This window comes from Rattus norvegicus, chromosome 12 (assembly GCF_021556685.1).
Source record: "Rattus norvegicus strain SHRSP/BbbUtx chromosome 12, alternate assembly SHRSP_T2T, whole genome shotgun sequence".
Taxonomy (NCBI): Eukaryota; Metazoa; Chordata; class Mammalia; order Rodentia; family Muridae; genus Rattus; species Rattus norvegicus.
Window position 1 is genome coordinate 22,445,329 of NC_141545.1, and position 27,341 is coordinate 22,472,669.

Genomic DNA, 27,341 nt, shown 5'->3' on the forward strand with positions numbered 1-27,341 from the left:
CACAACGCACCAGTCACATGTATGTGTATGTTTGTGCACTAGCAAACTATGCACATGCTAACATGTATGCACACACATCACATGCTCACCCACACAGATGCATATATACACTGGCACATCATATCTGAGTGCTTACAGTTTGGAGGATGTGATGTGATGCTGCTGAAAGGAATCCCAGGCTCAGGATTTTGTGCTCAGCCCTTGACCACTCTGCAAAGATAGACTCAACGTGTTCATATGTGGAGGCCACTACCCAGCAGCTCTCAGGAGGCCGGGTGGAGGTATGAGGGCCTAGGCTCACTACAGTTAGAATGCTCATTATATTTGTCTCTAAGTTGCTGACCACTCTGTAAATCAAGGCCAATGCATGTGTGGTGACCAGCTAAGATGATTCCTGGAGTGTAGCATTCAGGCCACCTAGGAGCTGTCCAGGGTGACAGTGAGCTAAGCTGCCTCTTGAACCATGTACACAGGTCAGTGTTAGTTTAGTGTGGCCCTGTGGTCCCTTGCCCTCCCACTTTGAGGGCTCCCACATGGTCACAATAATTGACGGGGAAACGGGAAGGTTCAGTGTCCACCCTCACTTCCCAGTGTGCTTTCTGCCCTCCTCTGTTGTGTCCACTGCATACAGTGAGGCCGCCGCTGCCAGGAAGCCACCAAGACTCAGTCTCACTCAGGGATCTAACAGCCTCAGTCCCTGCTAGGTAGCAGAACTCACTCTTCTTGACCTGGTGGCGGTAGCACATGCCTTTAATCTCAGTACTCAGGGGGCTGGGGATTTAGCTCAGTGGTAGAGCGCTTACCTAGGAAGCGCAAGGCCCCGGTTCGGTCCCCAGCTCTGAAAAAAAAGAACCAAAAAAAAAAAAAAATCTCAGTACTCAGGAAGCAGAGACAGGCAGGTCTGAGTTTGAGTCTGGTTTCCAGAGAGACCAGGACAGCCAGAGTTACACAGGAAAAATTCAAATTCTAGTATTTTTCCTGGGTGTCTCTCCATTGTTCCCAGAGCCTAGCTACTTTTCTCACTGCCATAACAAAATACCCAAAAAAAAGTCAATTTAGGAAGAATGGATTTATTCTGGAGAGAGAAAGAGAGAGAGAGAGAGAGAGAGAGAGAGAGAGAGAGAGAAAGAGAGAGAGATGCTAGGGTCAGCTTTTTCTCATTTTTATGTAATCCAAGACCCCAGCCTAGAATGGGTAAGACCCACATTTAGGATGAGTCTTACCACCTCAATTAGCTTAATCTAGAAACTTCCCCACGGATGTGTATAAAGACTTGTTTCCTGGATGATTCTAGATTCTGTCACAGTCTCTAAGCCCTGAATCTCCACTGAGTCTTCTACAAAAGCAGAGAGGTCACCACCACCTTCTAAGACCCATAGCCCTTTCTGTCACGGGGCTGAGCAGTCTGAATCCCGGGTCAGGAAGCTGGGAGTCTCTGGAGACTGGCTCTGAAGCCTTTGGTGACAGAAGACAGGAAGGAGGATGAGGAAACTGAGAAGTCATGGGGTCATGAATGACTTCTGATCAAGTGTCAGCCCCTGAGCTTGAAGAAGATCTAGAAGGGTTCATGGGAAAACTCAAGGGATCAATGTGGGAACTCAGTGCCTTTGATCTTAGGGCTTGCCAACCTCAAGAAGCCTTATGGGTCTGACCACCTGCTCCTTATGCTGAAGCAGCCTCGATAGCAACCATCATGACAAAAACACTCTCTCGGGACACCAGGATCTTCAGGTGCATAGAGTACGGTGGGGCAGGGTTCTCTGAACATCAAAGCCAATGCCATCTTCGTTAGAGTAATGTGACTACCCAGGAGCGACCCTAAGGATCAGGCTTGTTGATTCTCTCTGAGAAGGAGGACAGGGAAGGGTGTGATATCCTCACCTGAGACCACAGCCTCTGCCTCCAGCAGCTGTCCCCAACTGTGCGTTAACTCTGCTCTTGGTGCACAGTGTCAGGAGTGCTAAAGGACATACGGGGTGGAAGGTTAATGGAAGGGAGCACTCACGCTATCTGTGCCACGATGGGGGAGACTTTTCAATGTGTAGCTGCTTTGGGCTCACCCATGCTCCTGGAGATAAGCCCTCACCTAGGTAAGCCCTAGGAATGCACTAGTTCACTAGGCTTGGGAGGAATCCCATCTTTGGTCTGTTGCCAGTTGCTATGGGAGGCTTGTGTCACCAGGGAAAGTCACATGTCAGCAGCAGAGAGTTAACAGTCCAGTTACAGGAAGAGTGTCTCTAAATCAATGACAAAACGCAAGTGGAGGGCTGGGAGGCGAAGCAGGGAGAAAGTACAGAAGAGGAAGGTCAATGGAGTGCAAGGGAGTCTGGGAAACTTATGTTCATTTTATGACTTACTCCACCCACTCCTGTGGGTCACAGGCACTATGTGTAAGACAGGGTGCACTGAGCATCCACAAGTGTGCCATGGGGTGAGCGTCTATTCAGCACAGTGTAGGCATGGACACTCTCAGAGGCAGTAGCTTGGCCAGATCCCTCACAGTGACTGTGTGTGCTTCTTGGCTCTGTGTTCAGGGCTACGTCTTTTTTTTTTTTTTTTTTTTTTTTTTTTCCGGAGCTGGGGACCGAACCCAGGGCCTTGCGCTTCCTAGGCAAGCGCTCTACCACTGAGCTAAATCCCCAACCCCTTCAGGGCTACGTCTTATGAAGTTGCCCATGAGCCAGGAGGAGCGTTCACAGGCCATCCTCATGTTCCCGCCAACGGAAATGAAGGCCAGTTTTATTATCCTTAGTGCCGGGGAGATGGCTCAGTGGGAATGTCCTTGTTGCAAGTGGGAGAACCTAAATCCAGATGTTCTGACTCCAAGTAAAGAAGGGCGTGGCAGTGCGAACCACTCTGGGAAGGTGGGAATAAGAGGATGTCAGGGGCTGGCTGGGCAGCCAGTATAGCCAAAATGGTAAGCTCCAAATTCAGTGAGAGATCCTCAAAAACCAAACAGACAGACAGACAGGCAGACACAGACAGACAGACGACAGTTAAATCGAGCAGTGATTGAGGAAAATGTCGCCTCTAGCCGCTCCACATGAATGCAGAGGTGAGCACACGAGAACACACACACGCGCGTGCGTGCACACACACACACACATCTTTTTAAAAAAAGGAAAATTTTACTTTGACTCGAAGTTCTGGAAGGTTCCATCTACAGATACTGTTGGGGCCTTGGGTCAGGCATTGCACTATGGTAGGAGCAAAGCACTTATTTTGTCTAGAAGATGGAAAAGAAAAGACGAAGGACCTGGAGGAGCCGCTAAACCCTTCCCTCACATTCCAAACAATGCAGCCTGCTCTCTAGGGACTTCTTCTCATAGCTTCACTCACTGCCAATGGCATCTTGCTGGTGACCACAGAGTCCAAGGAATATGAGCTTTGGAGGACTCCCAAGATCCAAAGTAGAGTCCTGTATAATTCTAGGGGGAAAGGTTAAAAAAAAAAAAACCCAGTTGAAACATGTTCTAAGTCTGTCTGTAGGGAGCTGATTAAATCAGTCTTGTTCCTCTCGGCAAAGGAATACTATACAGGCTGTTAAAATAACAAGGGAGCACTGGATGGATAAGGTGTATCATGATGTTGTCTTAAATTCTACGTATATCGGTATATAGGTATGCATGCATTTACTTTGTGTGTATGTACATCTGTATGTTTGTATACTAGGATTGTGTGTGTGTTTGAGTGTGTGTGAGTGTGTATGAGTGTGTATGAGTGTGTGTGAGTGTGTGTATGTGTGTGAGTGTGTGTGAGTGTGAGTGTGTGAGTGTATGTGTGAGTGTGTGTGAGAGTGTGTGTGGGTGTGTGTGAGTGTGTGAGTGTGTGTGAGTGTATGTGTGAGTGTGTGAGTGTGTGTGAGTGTGTGTGAGTGTGAGTGTGAGTGTGTGAGTGTATGTGTGAGTGTGAGTGTGTGAGTGTATGTGTGAGTGTGCGTGTGAGAGAGTGTGTGTGTGAGTGTGTGTGAGAGTGTGTGTGTGTGTGTGTGTGAGAGAGAGAGAGAGAGAGAGTGTGTGTGTGTGTGTGTGTGTGTGTGTGTGTGTGTGCTGAAGTACAAGTCCTGATGGCATTCTTCAGCTGTCAGACATCGTTTTACTAAGGCATCTCTCTATTTGAGTGCGGAGGCAGAATCTCACTCTATGCTTCTGGCTGGCCTAGAACTGCTGAGGTCTGGGGATCTCGCCCGATTCTGCCCTCAAGTGTTGGGATTATAGGGATGAGCCACCACTCCTAGTTTTTGAGACCTTGGCTTATAGAGAGGGCCGGGGAGCGGGGAGAGAGGTGGGAGGAAGGGAAAGAGAGAGACTGCATAAAGAAAGAACAAAACACATACCACAGCCAGCTGCTTTTGAGGAATACAGGAGTACACACATGGGAGACTGGGAGGGACTTGACATAAACTATGTTACTGAATGGGGCACTTAGCAGGTTGTCTGCTAATCATCACCCAGGACTAGGGTTACAGACACATGCTGTCATGTCCAGTTTCATGGGGGTGCTGGGGAATCCAAACCAAACACTTTACCAACAGCCATCACCCTAACTTGTTTTGGCTTGCCCCTGCTCTCGTGACATCTGGTTTCTTGGAATGAACTCCTAGAACATTCCTATGGGGGCTGCACGGTGCCAAGCTAGGGAGGTGAGCGGTCATGTCCCTGCAACCAGGACTCTTGTAGGTCCTGCCTCACCGTCCCCTTGTGTCTGTCATGCCCCTCACTGTTTCTAAGCCTATGGCCCTATGACCAACATTATTAGGACTTGGTGGACTAGTCCCTCACTGTGTCCCTCCCCTACCTGTCACCTGAAACGCTATCCCTGCATGGCTGTAAAAGTCACCTTTCAACAAAGAGTCTATTTATCGCAGCTCAGTAGAGGAGCGTGGGGTGTGTGCCCAGGTGGGCTCTGCATCCAGGTGGGCCTGGGCTGGGTCCAGACCCAGCCGCTTTATAACCTGGGTGACCTTGGCCACCTCTCGCTTCTCTTAGCCTGTTTCCTTATCTGTTTCAAGGGAGCGGAATTCCCACCTGGCGAGGTTGTTGTGGGGTACGGATGAGATAGGAGGCCATAAAGTGCCCGCCAAGGGCTTGGCCTGCTGCTAGGGGGGAGCGTGAGAGTGGCCTCTGTGGCATTGTTTGTGTGGGAGTCTTATCTGCCAGCATGTGTAGCGTGGTTGCCTGGTCCATCTCTGTGTCCAGCTTAGTTAGGTAGGGGCCTGTGCGCTGAAGTCCACAATAACTCCGGGCAATTTGTGTGAGACTCAGTCCAAGTGTCCCAGCCCCCTTATTGGTCCTCCAAGGCTGGAGTACAGGGGGCTGGGTGGGTCCCCAGGAATGCAATCCATCTCCCCCCAGCCCCTGAGGGACTTGATCTTCCGCTTGTGATAGGCCACCTGCAGCCTGCAGAGCCTGCCATGGGGCTGGGCTGTCAGCACCGGGAGGGGCCGCCTGTCCCCACAAGACCAGGCCTGTGCCTGGGGCCACATCCGGAATTTGATGGCAGAGCTTCCTCTTGGCCCTGTCTGCTCTTGTCCTGGAATGTCCTACCCTCCCGAAGCGGGAGGCTCTCCAGGGCCCTTTCCTGAGAGTCCCTGCTATGTGACACCAGGTCGAGGGGGCAGTCATATAACATGGGCCGCCCCCTCTCCCTGGGAAGGACAGTCCAGGAGATCAGCTAAAGTGCCTGAAAGGTAAGCCGCCTGGCCGGAGGGGAGGGCTCTGGGAGCCTTCCGAGTCTAGGAGACTCTAGGCTCAGTATCACCTTATCCCACCCTAAATAACTAACAGGAAAAAAAAAGGTCCCTTTGTGGCTGGTGTGATCTAGGGCTCATCAGAGATGGAAGAATTGACACTTCCAGCCCCAGGCATGGGTCAGCAGGCAGAAGTCACAACACAGAAATAAACATGCCCAAGGCCAAAGCAGTCTGCTGGGTTCCCAGAATGGCATGTTACCCTCAGGCAGCTCCGGGCTCCGGTGTGTGTTTGTGCTTGTATAACCCCCTCCCCCATCCCCTATGCCCCCTCTACCCGCACCATCCCCCACTCCCTCCCCCATCCCTATACCCCCTCTACCCGCACCATCCCCCACCCCCACCCCCATCCCCCCGAGATGGGGATGAAACCCAGGGCCTCAAGCACCCAGGGCACATGCTGTGCCATCCCCACTACACTCAAGTAAGTCCCTTACTGGGGATTCTAGGCCACCGCTCTGCACTCTACCAGTGAGCTATTTCCCCCGGACCTCTCGTGTACTTTTAATTTTGCAGTAGGCTTCTCCAGTAGGCTGGTCAGGCTTATTTGAAACTCCCTACGTAGCCTTGAACTTGTGATCCTCCTACTTCAGCTTTCTGCAGCTGGAGTGGCAGGCATGCACCAAGAAGCCTAGAATAACTTTTCTTTCTTTTATCCTGTACTGGATAATGCTACTGACCCCACTCAAAAGTTAGGAGGGCTAGCCAGAAGTCTGCCGGACACACAGGGAAATGGGCTCACAGCACAGTAGTTCCCTGGAGACTGTAGGGACATTCTAATATAGGGCCTCAGGAGACTGGCACCCACACTGTTGCTGTAAACCACGAGGGTTGGGGCTCTGTTCTGGGGAACTGCAGGGAGTGGCGAAGGGACGCTAAGTTCCACTGGGGTATTCCCTCTTTGCAATTGGATGCAAACCTGACCAGGACTATGGTTCAGACTTGAACAGCTCACTTCAGGCCCTTTGCTCTCTGGGCCTCAGTTTCCCCATGAGTTGTTCTCAAAGGCTTTACTTTGCACAGCTCCTCCCACCAGGCACCTAGTACAGTATTGTTCTGCAGCAGCTCTGCTGCCCTGCCTCTCTTTGGAGGGAACTGTGCCTATCAGTCCCCCAGACCTCTGGTTTGCAGATAAGAATCGTTTATGGAGCCTTTACTCACGCCAAAGGCTCGTATGTGGGTCGGCAATGAGAGTCTCCTTAGAACATTTCAGGGATGCAGATGCTGGGGTCCACCCTTCCTAGTGACTATGCCGTGACCCACAGCTTGTGGAGGGCAGTGTTGCCTAGGGACATGACCCACCCTTGCATACGTTAGCGTGTCCAGGTTGCAAATGTGACTGAGAACCCAGTGACAAGTGACAAAGCAGGTCTCCAGGAAGATGGAATTACATGGAGGGAGCCCATCCACACCTGTACTTTGTCTAAACTTAGGAGGTTGGAAATCACATTTAAATGGAAATCAAGCTTTTGTGCCACAGAAACCAATATGGGTATGGAATTTGCAAAAGAGAAAAAAAAAGTTCCACCAAAGAACCGGAACATTAACTATGTGAAGACTATGAGAAACAGGGGCGCTGGTTCAGTGCAGTGCGGGCACGCATGAGGACCTGAGTTCAACCCCCGAACCCACACAGAAAGCCAGGCATATGCGCCTGTACTCAGGGCTGGGGAAATGGAGACAGGTGGATTCCTAGGGCCCGTGGGCCTCTCAACCCAGCCAGTGAGCTCCAGGTTTAATGAGGGAGCTTGTCTCAAAAATTAAAATACAGAGCATTTGAAGAAGACATCCAGTGTTGACCTTTGGCCTCCGAATGTGTGTGCACAGATGAGTACACTCAAGTACACACACACACATGCATAGACACACACACAGACACACAGACACACACACAGATACACAGACACACAAGCATAGACACACACCCACAGACACACACACATAGACACCTACACACACACACACACACACACACACACACACACACACATACACCTCAGTTTGAAAAGCCCATCACTAGACCAGGCATAGTGGCACTCACCTGTAACCCTAACACTCAGGTATCTGAGGCAGGAGTATTGCAAGGCCAAGGGTCAACCTGGGCTACAGAACAAGATTGCCTCTAGACAAAATAAAACCTAGCACGAGACTTCTTAGGTGAGGAGGCTAAGGCCCAGCATGAACACTTTCACATGTGCAGGAAAGGTGAGGAGAGGGGTCATTGTTCACATGCAGGCCCAGGTATGCTCTCTGCAGCAGGGGACATTAGCCTGAAGGACAAGGCTCAGCCACTTCGCTTCTTGGCCCACCCAGCAAGTTGCCTGACTCCAAGCCTCAGTTGCCTAATGTGTACAATGAAGTTCTCTCCTCACCTGCCCATTCTTCTGACACATGGTAATGTCATTATTTAGGGCCTGCATATTGAACAATGAATTCCCATTGAGTTGTATAAATGCACTAACTCTGATGTGTGGATCAGTGATTTGGAGACCTAGGATGCACACAGGTTTCCACCAGGCAGCTGAAGGGCTTCTTGTCAGCATCTGCTGACCTCTGACCCTTCAACCCCATACCTGTTAGCTTCCGTCACAGTATCCAGCCCCCAAAGGCTCAGCTTTGTTGTGCCTATTCCAAGTGATAAATGATAGTTTATGCTCAACAAAACAAGACCTAGACTCACTACGGAAACAAATCTCAGAGCATGTCTGGGAAGGAGTTCTGGCTTAGGTTAACACAGGTGGGAAGATACACTCTAACTGTGGGTGGCACCATTCCCTAGGCTGGGCTCCTGGCCTGAACAAAAAGGAGAAAGTGAGCTGAGTACCAGCATTCAACTCTCTCTGCTTCCTGACTGCAGTTGCAGTACGACCAGTTACCTCACACTCTGACCATGTGTTTCTCCCATCACGATGGGCTGCACCTTAAAACTTCACTTTCCTTCAGTTGCTTTTCCCAAGTATTTTGTCACAGCAATGAGACGGCTAAATCAGAAGGACGACCACTGGCAGATTGCTGGCATCTGGCTTTTCACTGTTAGGATAATGCAGACGTGGGCATCTCATACCTTTCTGAGTGTCGACATGCATGGACTTAGGTCCTTGGGTTTCCAGAGAGAACAGAGGGAACGCAAAAGGAAGGGAGCAGTTTGAGCTCTTGCCAGCCATAAAAGATAATCATCTCATTCCCAAAATGAGCAGTCTTCCCTTTAAGAAGAGCATGAGGAGAAGACTCAGTGACTGGAGTGCTTGCCGTGCAAGCATAAGGACCTGCGTTCAATCCTCAGAGTCTATGTGAAAAACTAGGAGTGGTGGTGTCCGTTTGTAACCCCAGTGCCTGGGATGTAGAGATGGGAGGATTCCTGGACTCACTGGTCAGCCAGCCTAAGCCTACTTGTGAGTTTCATGGAAAAGTGACAAAGATTCTGTCTCAAAACACACACACACACACAAACAAAACAAACAACAAAACAGAAACAAACACAAAACATCACCACCACCAACAGAAAACAAGGTGAAAGGTACCCGAGGAATGACCTTGATTGCTCTCTGACCTCTCTCTATATAACCATATGTATGCATGCATTCATAAACACATACATCCTGTACACACACACACACACACACACACACACACACACACACACACACACATACAAAAGCAGAAGTCCATATTTGTGAAAGCCATTTCTGGTAATGCTTTTATTAATACAGTCAAGAAAAAGATAATTGGACCCCCTGCCTCTGACAGGGAACACTGAGGCAGGAAATGAGTCTCTGAGCAACTGATCGACCCTTCGCAACAGAGCACGTCCCAGACAGGGCCAGGTAGGAAAGCAGCCACGGCCACAAGATGCAGACAAAACCCAAGCTGTATCTGTCCCAGAGTCCCGAGTGGCTAGACAGCGTCAAATGAGTCTGTAGGACCTCCATAGCAGCAGGTATAAGGAGCGTGAGGATCCGTGGTCCTTTCTCTGAGACAGAGTGCGGTTCCAGTATTCAAGAGACAGAGGCAGGAGAGCCACAAGTTCTTGACTAGCCAGAACAGCAGAGCGAGTTTAAGATTACTTTGTGGAAGTTAGGATAATATTTCAAAACGAAGAGTAAAAAGAAATTTGGGCGTGGCTCAGTCATAGGTGACGTTCATAGAATCCCCCAGGGAGGGGCAGGCGTCTAGGTGATAGACCGCTTGTCTGGCAAGCGTTCCTGTCATTGCGAATAGCACATGGAAACAAAGAAATGGCATCTCAAATCCAGGGAATAAAGTCCTGGGGACAGGGCAGGGGCCCCTCTGAAGCAGCTATTTCCATCTTGTCGTCCGAGCTTCTGAGGCCACTGTGGCCACCTGCAGACTGTTGGAGGAGTCTGGGTTTTCTAGTGAGCTGGGTCGGGCTGGGGCTTCTCACCGTTACCATCCCTTCTTCCTTTCTGCTGATCTCGCTGGCTACAGGGCACACGCTTCTGTCCCCACTTGCCAGCACTGCTTAGTGTGCAGGGCCCTGTTTCCTACAGGTCAAACAGCCTACATCCCGGCTTCCTCCTCTGCAGGTTTTCTGTTGACTTTGGCTGCAGCTTACAGGCACATGGCCACCTCAAATCTCTTTGCAAGTCTGGGTAAACAGGCAGCCCAAAGCCGCTGGTGAGCACCCACCTGGGCTCTGTAAAGCAAGCTGATCTTCCCAGGAAGTGGCCTGGCTACACCTATTTGGAAGCTTTCCTGAGGCCTCCTGAGAAGACAGCCCGCTCCCCCCGTGCCCCACCCTCACCTCCAGCCCAAGCAGACATGGGTCCCCATTGAAAGAGACACTAGGAAGATACACAGAGCAGGCCTGGGCTGTGGACTGAGCTCCAGGTGGACAGAAGACCTTTGCCCAGGCTCTCTCTACCATAGCCTGTTAGGTGTCTGTGGTCAGGGCCAGGAACAGGTAGGGTATGGGGTTGGACAACCATCTGCATCACAGTATGTGGGGACATTCTTCCCTGAGAATGAGACTGAGCCATTGTTCACCTTTTAGGGGAAATCCAGTTTTTTCAGGTTGTCTTTGATGAGTGCTTTTATGAGTGTCTTTGGGAGGAATCCACAGCAGGACGAATACAGGGCTAGGACAGTATTCCATTGCTTCTCTGGGCCCCCACTTGTGCTCTGCACAGCAGAGAATGGATGACCTTTCTCTGGCCAATGGTGGAACAAAAGCATCAAACATGGCTGCCGCTGGGCAGGACTGTGGTCTGGTTTCTTCCTGAGATCCCTAGGACAGATTCAGGATCTTCCGCTTTGGAAGATTTGTCCTAAATGCATAGGCATAAATTGAAAGGTTACCAAGGAACCTCCCAAGAGATGCACCCCCACCCCCCATCCCTCAGTACCTAGAAGGAAATAAGGCAGGGTCTAGGCATAGCCTGGAAAGCAGTGTGTGTGTGCATGTGCGTGCGTGTGTCTATGTGTGTCTGTGTCTGTGTGTGTGTCTGTGTATGTTTGTCTCTGTTTCTCTGTGTGTGTGTGGGTGAGTGTATATGTCTTTCTATGTGTGTGTGTATTTGTCTGTCTGTCTGTCTGTCTGTCTGTCTCTCTGTGTGTGTATCTGTCTATCTCTGTTTCTCTCTGTGTGTGTGTGTGTGTGTGTGTGTGTATGTGTCTGTGCATCTGTGTCTGTTTGTTTCTGTTCTCTCTATCTCTTTTTTTTGGTTCTTTTTTTTTTCTTTTTTTTTTTCGGAGCTGGGGACCGAACCCAGGGCCTTGCGCTTCCTAGGTAAGCGCTCTACCACTGAGCTAAATCCCCAGCCCCTGTCCTCTCTATCTCTATCTCTCTATCACTCTGTCTATCTCTCTCACTGTGTGTGTAATGTGTGTGTGTGTTTGTGTATTTGGGTCTCTGTATGTGTCTGTCTCTCTCAGTCTGTCTCCGTGTGTGTGTGTGTGTGTGTGTGTGTGTGTGTGTGTGTGTGTGTATGTAGTGGGCTCCCAAAAGTTAGAGGCAGTCAAGGGCCCCTCTTCTCAATGACCTCTATCAGGTAGAGTTCCATCCCACCCTCAAGGCCTTGTAGCACCTCACTGACCACTAGGAGACTTCCAAGAGTCAGCCTTTAGTAGGGTTGAAATCTGTGTGAATTAGCTACCAAATGTCAGACCTAGTGACTTGGGAGAAGGAAACTGTTGTCTCCATGGTTTCCATGACCATGAGTTGAAAGGCAGCTCAGGTAGGCATCGCTGGCTCAGGGTCACCATCGAAGGCTGTGGGGCCAGGAGGATCCAGTCCGAGAGAGAGAGAGAGAGAGAGAGAGAGAGAGAGAGAGAGAGAGAGAGAGAGACTAAACTATGATCATGGCAAGTGCTGACCTTGAATCTGGTGTCACTGAGGGGAAGGTCACTAAGGGTCTGGATCTCTGAGGTGGTGTAGGTACTAGGTCCCAACTGTGGGCATGGAGGTGATGGGGGCGGGGCATGGGTGATGGGGCTGCTTGAGGTGCCTTCTCCTGTGAGCTGGGAGAGGAAGGAGCTCCCCACAACTTGAACCTCTAGCTAGTTAGCCAAGAGGGGCTTGCAGGATTTGGGGGTGTCGCATTCAGGAGTACGTCTCTCACCTTGCAGCTGTCACAGACTGGCTTAGACTGAAGCCTCTATAACCGGAATGGGCTTGAGAGTGGAAACGGTAGATAATGGCCGGGAGGACCCACATTGCAGGGTGGGAGGCGTCTATTCAGATACCGGATCCCAGACCGTGCTTGCTGGGTGCTGGGGCGGATCTTACTGTAGGCTACAGAGCTGTTTGCAAGCAAACATGCACAGAGATGGAGAGATGGACGGAGACAGCGGGAAACCAGTCTCTCGCTTGTCATTAAAGCAGCTGAGATTTAAAAGGGACAAGACAGGGACAGGCAATCAAACCACTCTCCATTCGAGAATGTTGTGGAAGGCCCCCACACCCTTGGCTGCCAAGGTTCTGAGAGACTCAGGGTAGAGCCAGGGCAGGTTAGGATACTCATTCTTATCCTCAGGAGCTGACACAGACACCATGAGCTGGGGACCTTGGTTGGCCCTGTTCTCCACGCAGTTGGAGCCCCTCTATCCACAGGGAGCCTGAGGCAGCTTTGAGGTGTCAGCCACAGTTTCCACCCTCTCCAGATGGGTGAAGAAGGGGTCCAGGACCTCAGAGCTCCAGCCTGGGCTACTCAGCATTCACTGGTGAGTAGCTGGTGATAGGTCCTAAACATGGAAGACTCCAGGAGGGGCAGGGCTCAGGGTATAGGGTGAATGTCTCATGTAAGAGCAGGAAGAGGTGGGTTTATCCCAGCTGTGGCAGTCAGACACATCATTAACCTAGGAAGACTTCTGCAAGACCTTTGGTATTGGGAAAAACATTGTCACAGCCCAGATCCCCTGGTAGGCCTTGATCATCCATCCAAGGTATGCCCTGGGGGCAGGAGGGGAGCTCACCAAGACCTGAGCTTCTTGTGAACAGAAAAACATTAGGAGGGCCTACAGAACCTTCCCTGGTCATTGCCCTGTGTGCTAGCTCAGACTGCTGTGTTCCCAGGAAGGGTGGCTTTGGCCCCAAGGCTCTGTGGCTGGCGGGTTCAGTGTGGGTGCAGCTGTCTCTGACAGATTCTGGTCACTTGTTCTGAGTGTGCACGGCTGCTTTCCTCCTAGCCGCACTCTTTTCTCTGAGGGGATTCCTAATCGGCCGGAGAAGCCACTGGGGATCCAGTTTGAGCCTAGGAGCTCTGGAACCTGCCTCTTTCTCCCACCCTGGATCTAAACTATTTACACTCCTGCCCCTCCCTCCCCCGAACCCTCCCCCAGGTCACCTTCCCCACCCTTGTCCTCTCTTCCTCTCATCTCTCTTCGCTCAGTCCCCATCAAGTAGTTTATGAAACTTCCAGAGTCAACCGAAAAACAAAATAAAAACAAGTCAAGACAAGGTGGCGGGGGGCGGGAGGGAGGGATCAATAACAGAAAATGGTAGTCTCTTATTATAGTTCTTATTTATATAAGCATTTGAAATTATCTGCACAAAAATAGACAAGCTAAACCCAGGCTAAAGGAAGGAAGACCTTTCCTTTGGGTGGCAGAGATAAGCGTACACAATTTGAATGAGTGAGAGGGACACAGTTGGAGCAGGGGCTGACTCTGTTGCCTGCCTTTGGGACCCCTTTCCAGGCTGGGCTGCCTCATCTGGCCTCAGTGGGAGAGGATGTGCTTTAGTCCTGCTGCAACTTGATGTGCCCGAGCAGGCTGGTACCCATGGTGGGGGGGCCTCCCCTTCTCTGAGGATAAAAGGAGAGGGGGATGGAAGAAGGGAAATTCGAGGGTGGAATTGGGAGGAGAAGATCGAGGGGGCTGTGATTGGGATGCAAAATAAATACATAAATAAATTTAACCTCAGCACTCAGGAGGCAGAGGCCTGTCTGATCTACATAGTGAATCCCGTGCCAGCTAGGCCTACATAGTGATATCTTGTTTTGTGGGGGGGAGGCACAAAAAATTAATTTCAGCATGAAATTAAAGTGGAAGAGACATTATCCCTGGGAACTTAAGTTTCATTCGAATGAAAAACAAATGAATTGAGAAGCATTTAACGTGAAGGTTAGACAGCCCAGGATGATGGCTTCATGGGGTGAAGAGAGTTTGTTCTGCAAAATATTTTTTGTTGTTATTGAACATTAAGTAGTTGAGGTTGTAGCTGAGTATTTGTATTGGGAATGTCACTGAGGGCAGCAATAGAAGCACACATGTATACACACAGATGTGTTCATAAACACACTGTGTATAGGCAAACGTGTGGGGATGCAAATGTGTGCATAACACATGTATGTGTGCATGTGCATGTGCACAACACACTGATATATACAAGCACACAAATGTATGTATACAGATATGTGTGCATGGACACAGACATGTACACAAGCACATGTACACATGTGTGTGCATATAGGTAAATGTATGTCAACACAGATATGGGTATACGCACACACATGAGTTCATTCTGGCACATGTACATACATGCACATAGATGCTTGTGAAAGCACATACAATCTCCAGGGGCGACAAGGCTCTACCTCTTGCTGGTTTTGCTTCTCTCATGGAGAGTCTGGCTCCACCCTTGCTGCCCTGTGACCTTGTGCCTTGTTTGGGAAGAAGGAGATTTCTACATCCTCATCGGTGTTCTCAGCTTCCCTCCGTTGAGCCTGGTCAGCCATTCCCCCAATCCTGCAGAAACGTGTCTATTTCATCTCCAACAGCAGTTGTTCCAGGGTAGATCACAGGTACCACGTGTCCAGCGCTGGTCTCCACAGCTGCTCTGCAAAGTGCTTCTCAACTCCCTGTAGCCCCGGTGCCCCTCATTAGACAGGCACCTCCACTCTTCTGGATCCTGTCAGCTGTCTGCCCTCAGCTCTTCTCTGGGAAGATTCTACAGACCCAGTCTCTTAGGACAGAGTGAAGCTCTGTTCCTGGCTACTCCCCTGCTCCTGAGAAGGTACTGCTCCCACTCTAGGCTTCAGCCATTCAAGCCTGGGCAGGGGACCAGATTGAGACTCCCAGCTGTAGCCTTTGGCACAGGCTTGCACCTCTCTGATGGCTGCTGGGGTTTGGGGGATGCATCACGTGAATTTGGATCTCCTAGGATTCTCAAAGCCCCAGCGGGGTTGGAATTTCTTTAGTACGGTTAAGAACAGCTTCCTTGCCCCTCTGGGTATGTCCCGGAGATCTCGTGAGGTCTGGGCTTGGGGACTCAGGGCAGACCTATAGCAGCATTCTTCAAGTTTGGATGATGCCAGCAAGTCAACCAGTTTGTGTCTTCCTTACCTGGGTGGGCAGCCCTGGGTCCACACAGTGAGGATAGGACTTAGAGCAGTGTCCTTTGCGCAGTGCAGTGGCCAGCCATGAACATGCAGGGCAAGGGTGGCTCTGTTTCAGGGATCCAGTGCCAGCACAGGGCCAGGGTTTGAGGACCACATAGGGCTGGCAGATGGAGTCTCCTTTTCCTCCTCCAAATAAAGACCCACTCCCCTCACCCTGGGCTGAGCAGTAATGATTAACATGGCTGGCTCTGATCTCTTTGTTTCTGCTGGGCTGGGGCTGGGGGTGCAGGAGGCAGGGGGTACACAGTTTCCCCCTGCTGCCGTGAATGCTGGGTTTATCTTCTTCGGGCTTCTCTGGTTTCATCATCTTATTTGTCCTGACATAGATGGGCTTTATCTCCAGTTCCTAATGGCCAATGGGACCCCAGACAGTTCTTCAGAGGCTCTGGCCCCTATGGGTGTGCTGATGGGATAGACCAGGCTGGGGTTCTGAGGAAGACACAGCCCACAAGTGTCCCTGTCTGTGTGGCTCCATCGTTTGTTTGTGCGGGCAGCCAGAGCAGAGCAAGAAAGCCTCCCTCGGCAAGGGGTGGGGCCTTGGGGATGAAGACCTTCCGGAAGTCTCTTGTGCTGGGCAATCACCTGTGGTCACTCATTCACCTGTGCCATGCTGGTTTAGCAGCTGCGATTGCTGCACGGGTTCCTGATGATAGGGGCTGCTATTTTTCCTGAAGGAAATTTCTAGAAAGTACTTCCTCATACCCCTTTCTTTTTGCTGGTCTCTGACTCAAGCCTTGGTGAGTTGGACACGTGCCCTGGTTTAGCTATGGGCAGAGTGGCTGGAGCCTTAGGGCCTCTGAGGAGGTGAAGGCCTGCAGGTTAGAGTGCATCTGCACTTGTTTCCTCTCTGAGTTCCTGCTGCTGTTGGCCTAGTCCTCCCCCCCCCCCCCCCGCCACAGCACCCCAGGTCCCACCTGTCAGATCACTAGGCCTCCAGAAGCCTAAACCCCAGATCAGCAGAGCCAGAGACCAATGTGGCAGAACCTGGCAGGTGTCACTGGAAGTCTGACGATTAGATTTTCTGCACAGCTGAAAATGTAAATATTGGTGAGAGTCGGAAGACCAAGTCATCTCTGGCAAGATCGGACGTCATTCCCACACCTGCTCTGGACAGAGCTCTAAGGGCATGCGACCCACCTCATGGTGGCATTGCCACAAGAAGCTGATAGGTGTTGCCACGAGGGACACAGTGTGTGGCCAGCTGCGTGTTTGCAGAGCTGGTAATACCGGCCACTGGGTCCCAGCCTGGGACTCACCAAGCCCAGCTGTCCCTGCCTGGACACTGGGCCAAACAGTGAGTTCTCTGGGCCCCCGGAACTTATCTTGAGTCAATAGAGACTCTGGGCAGCCACAGAGGCTGTTGACCCGGCCAGCAGACAAGAGTGGCATTCAGGTCCCTAGCTGGTTTCCAGTGAGCTCAGCTGCTCCACAGCTGGGGCCAGGGACAGCCTGCACCCCACCCGCCTGCTGGGACTGTTTTCCTGCTGGTAAACAAGGAGCCTGGGCATCCGTGGAGCAAGGTCTTCACCGTGTACAGCTATGGGCACCTGGGAGAGGATGATGTGGCGGTATACAGAAATGGCCACAACATGGCACCTGTGGGAGGACACTGGGTGCCTTGCCCTTTAAAGCAGGGACCATAGTGTGGTTACCAACTCCAGCTCTTGGGGCTAGGATTCCCCAAGATATCATTTGATGGCTGAAGATGTTGGGGAGGGACCACAGGGATGGGCAAGAGCGAAGAGGATGGTCCTGGGAGCCCCGAGGACCCCGGACCGCCCTGGCCACGCTTGCGGAAAGTCGGTAGGTAGAAGCAGGCCTCACTTCCTTGGGCAACCCTGGGTCTATGACCAAGCTGAGGACAGACAATGAGGACATTTGGACAGTCTGCCTGTTCGTCTGGCCACACTGGCTAGAGTCTCTCCAGATTGGGCAAGTATAGGAATGCCCTGGGATCTCTAGAATGTCTGACAGCAATGCAGCACCCAGGCAGAAGCTCCATGTCTCCTTTCTCTTCAGCCCTGACATTCGGGAGGAAGGGAGCGGGAGGAAAGGGGATGTGGCATCACCTGGTGGACATGGTTTGTCTTCATGGTGTCTGATTTGCTTCGAAGAACCCCAGAGATGGAGGTGCCCAAGGGGCAGGGACATAATGGTGGAAATCTTTTAAGTTTGTGTTCTGTTTTCTGTGACAGACATCATGACCAAAGCAAGTTTGAGGAAAGGGTTGATTTGGCTCAGACTTCCAGGTCACAATCCATCACTGAGGGAAGTCAAGGAAGGAACCTGGAGGCAGAAACAATGGAAGAACCCTGCTTGTTGGTTTGCGCTCTCTCTCTCTCTCTCTCTCTCTCTCTCTCTCTCTCTCTCTCTGTCTCTGTCTCTGTCTCTTTCTGTCTGTCTCTCTCTGTCTCTGTCTCTGTCTCTGTCTCTGTCTCTCTCTTAAAATCCAAAATGTGTTTATGGGGAAGGTTCCCAATCATCTTAAACCAGGGGCTTTCAGTGCTGTTTCCTCCTGAAGGAGCATCCTTCTATCAGCCTTGCTTTTCCACCTGTAGGCTGACAGAGGACAATGGAGCAGCCAGCACACCCGACTACCGTTTGTGCCTGGCTAAAGACGATTTTGTAGCATCCTAGCCATTTCACATCCATAAAGTAGGAATTGGGGCTCTGCACCAGGTGCTTTTTCTTATGTTTCCTCTTCTCCTCTTCTGGAGAGGGATGAAGGAGATCCTCTGCTAGAGGCTTGTTCTCTTGGGGAGGTCATCACCGCCGGAAAGGTGTTGGTTTGCTCTTAATTAGTGTTCTTATATGGCCTAAGTCCACCTGCCTAGGAAATGGTGCCACCCACAGTGGGGTGGGCCCTCCTACACCAACTAAAACAATCACATTAACCCGTAGTCATGTCCACAGACCGACTTGATAAAGATCATGACTCAACCGAGATTCTTCTCGAGTGATTCCAGACCGTGTCAAGATGACAGCCAAGGCTAACTAATACAGGGACCTTTACTGCAAGTTGACCCCGGGAGCACACAGTCAGGAATCTCTTTACCTCGTTACTCCCCAGACTCTGTGGTAGCTCACCCTGCTTGGGGTCCCTAAATCTCAGCAGGGGATTTCAGTGTCTTTCCCAGACCTCTTGGCCTAGATGGAATTAGCTAATGCTAGATGAGTAACCATCCCTAATTCCTGTCTCTGCAGAACGTGACCTCTTAGGAAACAGGCCTCTGCAGGTGGCAGTAGTTAAAGCCCTGGTTTTAGATCCAAGCCTACATTTTGGTATTGTCTTTGTGGTTTGAGAGAGTCTCTCATGTAGGAATGACTGATCTCCAACTCACTAAGTAGGCAAAGATGACCTCGAATTCCTGATCCTCCTGACTCTACCCTCCAGGCACTGGACTTACAGGCATACACCACCACTGGGGGAGGGGGGTGAGCAGGGTTTTGCGCATGTTAGCTAAGCACCCTGGCAACCAAATCACCCTCCCTAGCTTAAGTCAGCCTTATGTCTAACGACAAGATCTCTCCTCAGAAGAGTGAACAGAGTAGCCATGTACAGTAGAGGACATAACCAGGCTATGTGCCCACACTGAGGGATGTCAAGCGCCATAGGCAGCAACAGATACTGGAGAGGAGCTGGGGTCAGACCTCTATCAGCCTTGGGAGGCACCAGACCTCAACCCTATGGGGTCTGAGGGAGCACTTCCTTGATCCTAATTCATTATCACTTATGGCAGTACTCCTCGGACACTGTCAGACTCCCCGAGTGTGCTCCGAGCTCCTAGAACCACAGATATGCCTTAGGAAAATGAAATCCCTGTTCTCACATGGTGCTACACTTTCTGTTGAGCCACGGGCAGGGTGTAAAAGGGAGTGACTTCTGCCCACCTATGAGGCTTGTTGCTTGGTTGGTGTAGCCAAGTTCACTTGTAGCAAACAGGGCAACTCTTATACACCCTTTGGTGCCCGGGTCTCCCTGCCCTATGTAGAAACTTGTGTCTCCTTTCTGATCTCCTTGGGGCGCTGTGACTCATGACAGACCTGTACATCTGCTTTCCCCATAGTGGAGGAGGAACTGGAGGCTTTAAGACATAGGTAGGGTGGGCGTTATGGCTCCAATGGGCTGTCCCTGTAGGTATCCTCAGGCTATGCCCTGTCTCTTGTCCATGCAGAATAAACTCTATTGTGATCCTAGACCTGGGAAGATGTGAGGCTGAGTTGGAAGACCCCACTGTCCCATTCCCGGCTCTGTGTGTCCCTAGGACTCTAGCCAACCCAGGGAACTTCAGTTTCCTTGACTGTGGATTGGTCTAGAAGCTTCTTGTCTTCCCTCTGACCTTGGTGGAGGTCACTACCCATCAAGTTTCCACAGACTCAAAGAACTCATGTCTTGCTGTGGCATCAGGACATGAGACTCCCTAGAAACCTGAGCTCTGAGTACCTGTTGGCATTGTGATCAGGGTGCAGACAGCATGGGGAAACTCTGGTCAGGCGCCGTCTCTGAGAAGCCCTGGGTCTCTTGGCACTGGAACACAGTTGGGACAGTGTCCAAACTAGGCCATCCTTTTCCCCACGGCCTTCCTGGAAGATGTGAGTATCTCAGGAACACACAGAAGGGTGGAGCCAACGCTTTCACTCCATACCCACGCCTGCATCCCTTGTGTGTGGATGTCTGAAACACAAGGGTCCTTTGCACCTGCTGCTCTAGGAGCCAACCTCATCTAATTGCTTAACTTGTGAATTCTTATGCCATTGGGGCTGGGGATTTAGCTCAGTGGTAGAGCACTTACCTAGGAAGCGCAAGGCCCTGGGTTCGGTCCCCAGCTCCGAAAAAAAAAAAAAAAAAAAAAAAAACCAAAAAAAAAAAAAAAAAAAGAAAAAAAAAAGAAAAAAAAAAGAATTCTTATGCCATTAATACCTGGTACCGAAAATAATGTTGCCTAGAAACTTACCTGGGCCACTGTGTCTGTCGCTTTTTGAGAAAATAAAGTCAAACTGTCTTCTGCCAGCTATTTCCCATTTCTCTCCTCTTATGTGTCTTGGTTTTGATGCTAACCTTGGAGATGAGGCTTCGGGAGAGACATTAAAGGGACATTTCCCCTCCAGCAGCATCTGCAGGTCTTCCTTCCCTGTGACAGCTCATGGAGAACACAGCACCCATTTCCAAAAGGGATGGAGACAAGGAAGTCTCAACCACGTGGGACACTCTCCTGCTGTGTCACAGGCTGTTGAACCCACAGCCTGGGAACGTGTGCCTCATGGTATATATGTGTTCACACATCTATTTTGGGGTATCCACACCACAGACTCATATGATGAGATGCACAGGTCTGTAAGGCTAGGGCCCAGAAGGGTCCGGATGCATTTGGAGCTATTTCCCACTGTGATAACACAACTAAGATTTGCCCCCTCAACTTCGTTGTGACCTTTCTGCGGTTCCCCATCGTTTTAGTGAAGTTTTCTGTTGCTGCAAGGGTTTATTCCAACTTCCAACTTGTCACGCCCCATCACTAAGAGAAGTCAAGGCAGGAATTAAAGTAGGGACCATGGAGGCAACTTCTTGCTCGAGTGTTCTCGGCATGCCTTTGTACACAGGTCAGATCACCTACCCTGGCATGACACTGCCCGCGGTGAGCTGCCCTCTGCTCCTATGTCAATCAATAGTTTTGAAAATGCTCGGGCTGGAGAGATGGCTCAACGGTTAAGAGCACCCGACTACTCTTCCAGAGGTCCTGAGTTCAATTCCCAGCAACCACATGGTGGCTCACAACCATCTGTAATGGGATCTGATGCCCTCTTCTGGTGTGTCTGAAGACAGCTACAGAGTACTTATATATAATAAATAAATCTTAAAAAAAACATTTGAAAATGCTCTACAAACTTGCCTATAGGCAGATCATATGGAGCCATTTCTCAGTTGAGACCTTTCTTTCCCAACGACTCCAGCTTATGTCAGCTGACATAAGACCAGAAGGACACCCGTGAGTTGACAGAGCACCCCTGGCTCCTTCTGTCCTCTGTCTCTGGGTTCTGTCTCATCCCTGGACAATACTTCCTCATTTTCCTTCTCAAATACATCACTCAAATTCAAATCTCTTCTTGGTGGAGCAGAGACAGTCTATCTCTCTCCACACAGATGAACATAGACAGATGTGTGATACGGCGGACCTGTGTGCATGTATGTACATGTTTATAGGAACAGGTGTACAGGCAGCTTATTCCCCAGCCACCAGACAAGATGAGATGAGTGCCAGGTTGGGACCGGGCATGCTCCCTTCTCGGGCATACAAGGAGTCTGCAGTGTGGTTAAGGATCTCTCTGGGAGATGCCTGGGAGAGCCTGATGGGTTGCATGCCAGCCAGTGCTATGCAACGGGGGCATAGGCCAGGAGCAGGAGGGCCCGAGAAGGCTGACAGTACAGTACAGGCCTATGGGCCACAAGGCTGAGCCATCCAGAGCCTGTGGCTTTGCGTGCCGCCAGCCACCTCTGTAGCATTTGAGGGCTGATCTGTCTTGCGGCAGAAGTAGGTGACTCACAGTGCCATCCTCCAGGACCTAGTTTCCTGGGCTGTCTGCAATGTTGACCTGTTCCCAGACAGCAATGTCACATGGAAGAGACATTGTCATTGGCTAAAATTCTACCCTTCCCACCTGCCACTCAGGACAAAGACTCTGAAGTCTTTCCAGAAGCCCCAGTAAACACCTTGCCATCCCGTTAGCTGAGCCCTGGTCACATGTACAGGTGAATCATGCTTGCAGCCAATGGGATGGGATCTTGGCTGGCAGGTCCTAGAACCAAGGCAGTTCCACACCTGACCACAGAGGGAGGTGGGGTGGGGACTGTTCTCTGCAGGGACAGAGCACTTGGGTCTGGGGCAGGATGGAAGCTTTAGGGGATTGGGATGTGAGGTTTGTGGCTCAAGACATGGGGGCCTAGAGAAGGCAGTGACTGGGGATTAGGCCACAGGCTGCGGTAGGATTGGAGGTCTGAACATGGGAGCATAGGGTAAGGATATGGGGACACGGTGAGGAATGAGGTCACAAGTGGGGCAGCCCATGCCCTTGTGAGCACTTGGTTAGTCAGAGAGAAAGGACACCAGAGGTCAGAGGTTCCACCGGGGGATGGTGATAATCCCTGCCTTGTGTCTCACCTGTTTCCCAGACTTCTGACTATGGCTAGAGGTGCACAGTGGGGTCAGGGAGCCTCACAGTGAAGGGTGAGTAAGGAGCGATGGCTTTTGAAAAGCAGCCTGAGGGGGGCGGGCAGATCCACGTGCCGTCCTCCAATCACGATCCATCTCAGCCGGTCTCCAGTTCCCACTCCCTTCCTATTTGTTGCTATAAATCTGTGTGTTGCTCATACATGGGTCTGTGTGTGCCTGTATGTACCTGTGTGCACCTCTGTGTGTTCACCTTTGTGTGTGCTTCAGTGTGTGTGCCCGTGTGTTCTTATGTGTATCTGTGTGTCTATATGTATCTGTATGTCCCGGGTGCCCCTGTGTGTCTGTGTGTGCCCATCTGTGCCTGCGTATGATCCTGTGTGTGTGCCTATGTGCTCATATGTGCCCCTGTGAACCTGTGTTATATACACATATGTTCGTGTGTGCCTTTGTGTGTCTCTGTGTGTCATGTGTGTTTTTTATGTGTGTGTGTGTGTATGGCTGTGCACCTATATGTACCTATGTACCTGTGTATGTCTTTGTGTGAACCCATGTGTATGTGCATTTATGTACCTATGTATGCATGTGCTTATGCATACTCAAGGTCTCGGAGGCCCCTGATATGTAGGCTAGTGTGCATGCATTCAAATGTCCATGAATGGGGCTGGGGCACAAGCGGGGAGACGATTTTCCTGGAGGCCACACTTGATCAGCTGCCAAGCTGTCTCTATTGTCATGTCAACCAAATATTTTCAGCCTCCCCACCCAGAAGCCTCGGAGCGCTGTCTCCTCCCAGCTGCGAACCCCAGACCAGACTTCCAAACCGCTAGGCCAATCTGGAGGCCCTTTTTTTAGCTGCTGAGGGGAGGGAAAAAAAAACCCATAAGCAAACACAAATCCACTGATCATAGCCGCCGCCTTCTCTGCAGTTTAATTTCTGAGCTTTGATCTGATACTGGGCCCCAGAGGACGTGTTATTTCTAAATAACGAGCCAAATGTTTGTGCCCGACCTTGAACTCCTCTGGTTTGGGGAAAAATATGACTTAGCATAGTTGTTCTTTGATGCGGCCAGAAGCATGGGGATCAAAGACTTTTCAGGGGGCAGAGGCAGGAAGGGTGGCAGGGCCCTGTAGTGCCCTGCCCTGGGGAGCAGAGCCATGGACAGGGCCACACCCACCCAGACCCCCATAGATGTCCTCACTGGGGCTTGAGCCTAACCACACCTGCAGAAAACCTGGGATCCCCAAAGTCTGTTCTGTGGCTGTGGGGGTCGAAGACAAACTGCAGACAGCCTGCTGTTGTGACATTGGGACTCCAGAGGCCCATCCTAGAATTGAGTGGGACCCTGGCTGGAAGGATGGGGGTCCAAGACAGCTCATTAGCACATAGGCACACGCAACAGGAGGCACAGGTGGCCACAAGCTGTACTAGAGGTATTCAGTGGCCACTTGGAAAGAATTGGAGAAAGGTGCCCCCTGCTGGCATGTGCTAGCCCACAAGTACATGGGCAGGCTCAATCGGGCTGGCTTGGTTCCTACGTACAAGCAGAGCTGCTTACTAGTGGCCCGTCGTGCTGCAGGCCTGGGGTCAGGTCCCTGTCCCAAGGCATTGGACCAGGCAGGGTGCAGGGGATGTTCTAGGAATGGTTGATTCCACTTTGGAGATGGCATTTTCCCTGGGAAGTATTGCTACCAGTCTTCTCAGTGGGGGTCAAGGTACAATGTCAGCAATCACCTGCCTTAGTAATTAAGCTGGGGCACTTTCTGCTGTTTCTTGCAGCTTCTGTTCAGAACCTTGTCCCCGGTATTTGCTGGTAAGTCCTGGCCAGGGGAGGAGTCTGTCTGGGCTTGGCCAACCTCTGAAGCTCAGTGTTCACAACGGTCTCCAGTCTGCTAAGAATCTACCTAGAACCCAGGCCTAAGAGATCCCTACACCCCAGACACAATGCATGCTCGCAGCAGCCATACCTAAACTGGCACTTTCTGTTGGAGGCATCACAGGTGGCATGCAGGGAGCCGGAACCCAGACCACTGATCTGAGCTACCCCTTGGCCGGTTTGGAGGTAGCATTGTATGTTTGTTTCATTTCTGGTTTGTTTGTTTGTCTGTTTTTGACACAGAATCCCACATAGCCCTCTGTGGCTATCTTAGGGGTTCTATTGCTGTGATGAAACACCATGACCAAAGATCAGGAGAGAAAAGGGTTTACTTGGCTTACACTTTCACGGTACAGTTCATCACTGAAGGAACTCAGGACACAGCCTTAAACAGGGCAGGAACCTGGATGCAGGGGCTGAGGTAGAAGCCATGCAGGGAGCTCTTTTCATGCTCGCTCAACCTGATTTCTTAGAAGTTCTATAGAACTCAGGACCACCAGCCTAGCAGTGGAACTACCCACCATTGGGCTGGGCTCTTTCCTATCAGTCATTAATTAGGAAAGTTCCCCCACAGCTGGATCTTATGGAGGTATTTCTCTTAACTGAGGTTTCCCCCTCTCCGACAACTCCAGCTTGTGTCAAACTGACGTAAAATTAGCCAGCACAGTGGCCTTTAACTCAATATGTAGCCAAGAATACCTTGACATTTGGATCCTCTTGCCTTCAGGGCTTCCAAGGGAAAGGACCACACCTGTTTTGAATGTGGCTGGGCATGGGACTCAGAATGCCTTGCATGCTGGGCAAGCACTCTGCCAACTGAGACACATCTCCAGCCTAGGAATTTGTTCCTAAAGATTTAATTGTGTGTGTGTGTGTGTGTGTGTGTGTGTGTGTGTGTGTATGTATGGGTATGTGTCAGATTGCCTCAGAAACCAAAAGCATAGGAACCCCCTGAAGCTGGTTATGAGCCTCCCAATACAGGTAGGTGCCGGGAACCAAACTCACGTCCTTAGCAAGAACAACATTTCCCTCTTAACCTCTGGGCCATCTCGTTAGTCCCCACAGCTGTCTTCTTAAAAGTTCAATAATTGGAGTCAGGTAGGGAAACCAGTGCCTGCAATCGCAGCACACAGGAGGCAAGAGGATTTCTGTAAGGCTATGGTAACCCCAGGCTACATAGAGAGACCTTGTCTCAAGAAAACCAAGTGAAGAAAAGCCAAATTATTCCACGGTCAGGTAACGCTCACATGATGCTAAATTCTGGCAGGGGTGGAAATAGAGAGTCACAACTGGAGAAAACTGTAGTAAATAAAATCTAGACCTGAGGGCTGGAGAGATGGCTCAGTGGTTAGAGCACTGCCTGCTCTTCCAGAGGTCCTGAGTTCAATTCCCAGCAACTACATGGTGGCTCACAACCATCTATACTAGGATTTGATCCCCTTTCCTGGCATGCAGGTGTACGTGCAGACATAAACAAATGTGCAGCTCTCACAGACATAAACAAATAAAAACAAATCTTTAAAAAGAAAACCCAGACTTGAGACAACAGTACTGTGGGTATATTGGATCATTCCCTATAAGAAATCTTTGTTCTGTTGTATAAACTTTATCTAGGTGACATCTATTACCCCATCTTCTCCAGATAGCATCCCAAAGGCAGGCAGGCAGGCCAGAGTACAATTCTACCCACGTTCAAGCTGGGGAACCCATGGTGCTATTTGCAGAGCATGCGTGAAAGGGGTTACTTACAGAACTTTGGGTAATCCCCAAACAGCCAAGCATGAGAAGTGCACCCCAACATAGGTGATAACTTCTTTAAAGTTGCACATGTGGAGGCCCCTAGACTTTGGGAATCAAATGTGTCTTCAAGCAAACACTTTATCAACTGAGCCATCTCCTGATGCCCTAAACAGACTAATTCGGAGTTCAGGTAGGAGCCAACTCTGGGTGCTTCCCAGTGGCTTTTGGGAAGGCAAGAGACAAACCCGGGTTCCTGCCTCTATCTCAGGACCCCCTTGCTTGCACTTGTCCAGTGCCGAGTAGGTACGCCAATGTGTAAGGTCCTCGGCACCTATGGGACCCATCCTGCAGCCCTGGCTGTTTGTCCTCCTCCTCCACAGTACCGTAGCTCCATTGGTACTCTTTCTACAGCTCTGCAGTCAGCCATGCGCAGCTGCTCTGAGGACCTCCCTGCCCTGTGTTCATTTCCATCTATGCAAACCATGAACCCTCGAGCTTGCAAAAGCTCCCTGTTGTCTTTTTCATCAACAAATATGCTCTGTTTGTTTTTCCTCCTTCGTTCCTTTCCCCGTTCTTTCTTAATCATTGTTTGAGATAGGGTTTCATGTAGTCCAGCCTAGCCTTGAACTAGCTTAGCTCTGATCCTCTTGCCTCAGCCTCCCAAGGGCTGAGATTACAGGCATATACCACTCTATCCAGCTCTCATTTTTTAAAAAAAAATAAAGGTTGCATTTTAATCCATGAGTAGTGACTCTTGCTAGCAATCTCAGCACGCAGAGGGCAAGGCAGGGGGATTATCAGGAGTTCAAGTCCTTCCCAGGCTTCATAGAAAAATGCCAGACTATCCTGGGCTTCAGAGTGAGACCTTGTCTCAGAGCAATGACAAAGTTTCCTGTCACTGTGTGGCTGTTAGGAATTGTTTAGCAAACTCCCACTGGTGAGCTTTGAGAGCATC

At 50.6% G+C, this 27,341-nt stretch overlaps 1 protein-coding gene and 1 pseudogene across 1 annotated transcript in view; both read right to left on the reverse strand.

Moving 5' to 3' along the window:
* The window catches only part of LOC148002219 (uncharacterized), a 43,570-nt gene extending 25,884 nt beyond the window's left edge, over window positions 1-17,686 (reverse strand). Inside the window, exons 1-8 of the mRNA XM_087579485.1 lie at window positions 17,676-17,686; window positions 17,067-17,202; window positions 15,551-15,823; window positions 12,670-12,808; window positions 12,328-12,379; window positions 3,340-3,428; window positions 1,882-1,960; window positions 804-838 (exon numbers count right to left, since the gene is read on the reverse strand). Of these exons, the coding sequence (XP_087435611.1) occupies window positions 804-838; window positions 1,882-1,960; window positions 3,340-3,428; window positions 12,328-12,379; window positions 12,670-12,808; window positions 15,551-15,823; window positions 17,067-17,202; window positions 17,676-17,686 (814 nt within the window). The remainder of the gene's footprint in view (window positions 1-803; window positions 839-1,881; window positions 1,961-3,339; window positions 3,429-12,327; window positions 12,380-12,669; window positions 12,809-15,550; window positions 15,824-17,066; window positions 17,203-17,675) is intronic.
* LOC148002220 (small ribosomal subunit protein eS27-like pseudogene) lies at window positions 17,257-18,381 on the reverse strand (annotated as a pseudogene).
* Window positions 18,382-27,341: the final 8,960 nt, after the last annotated feature.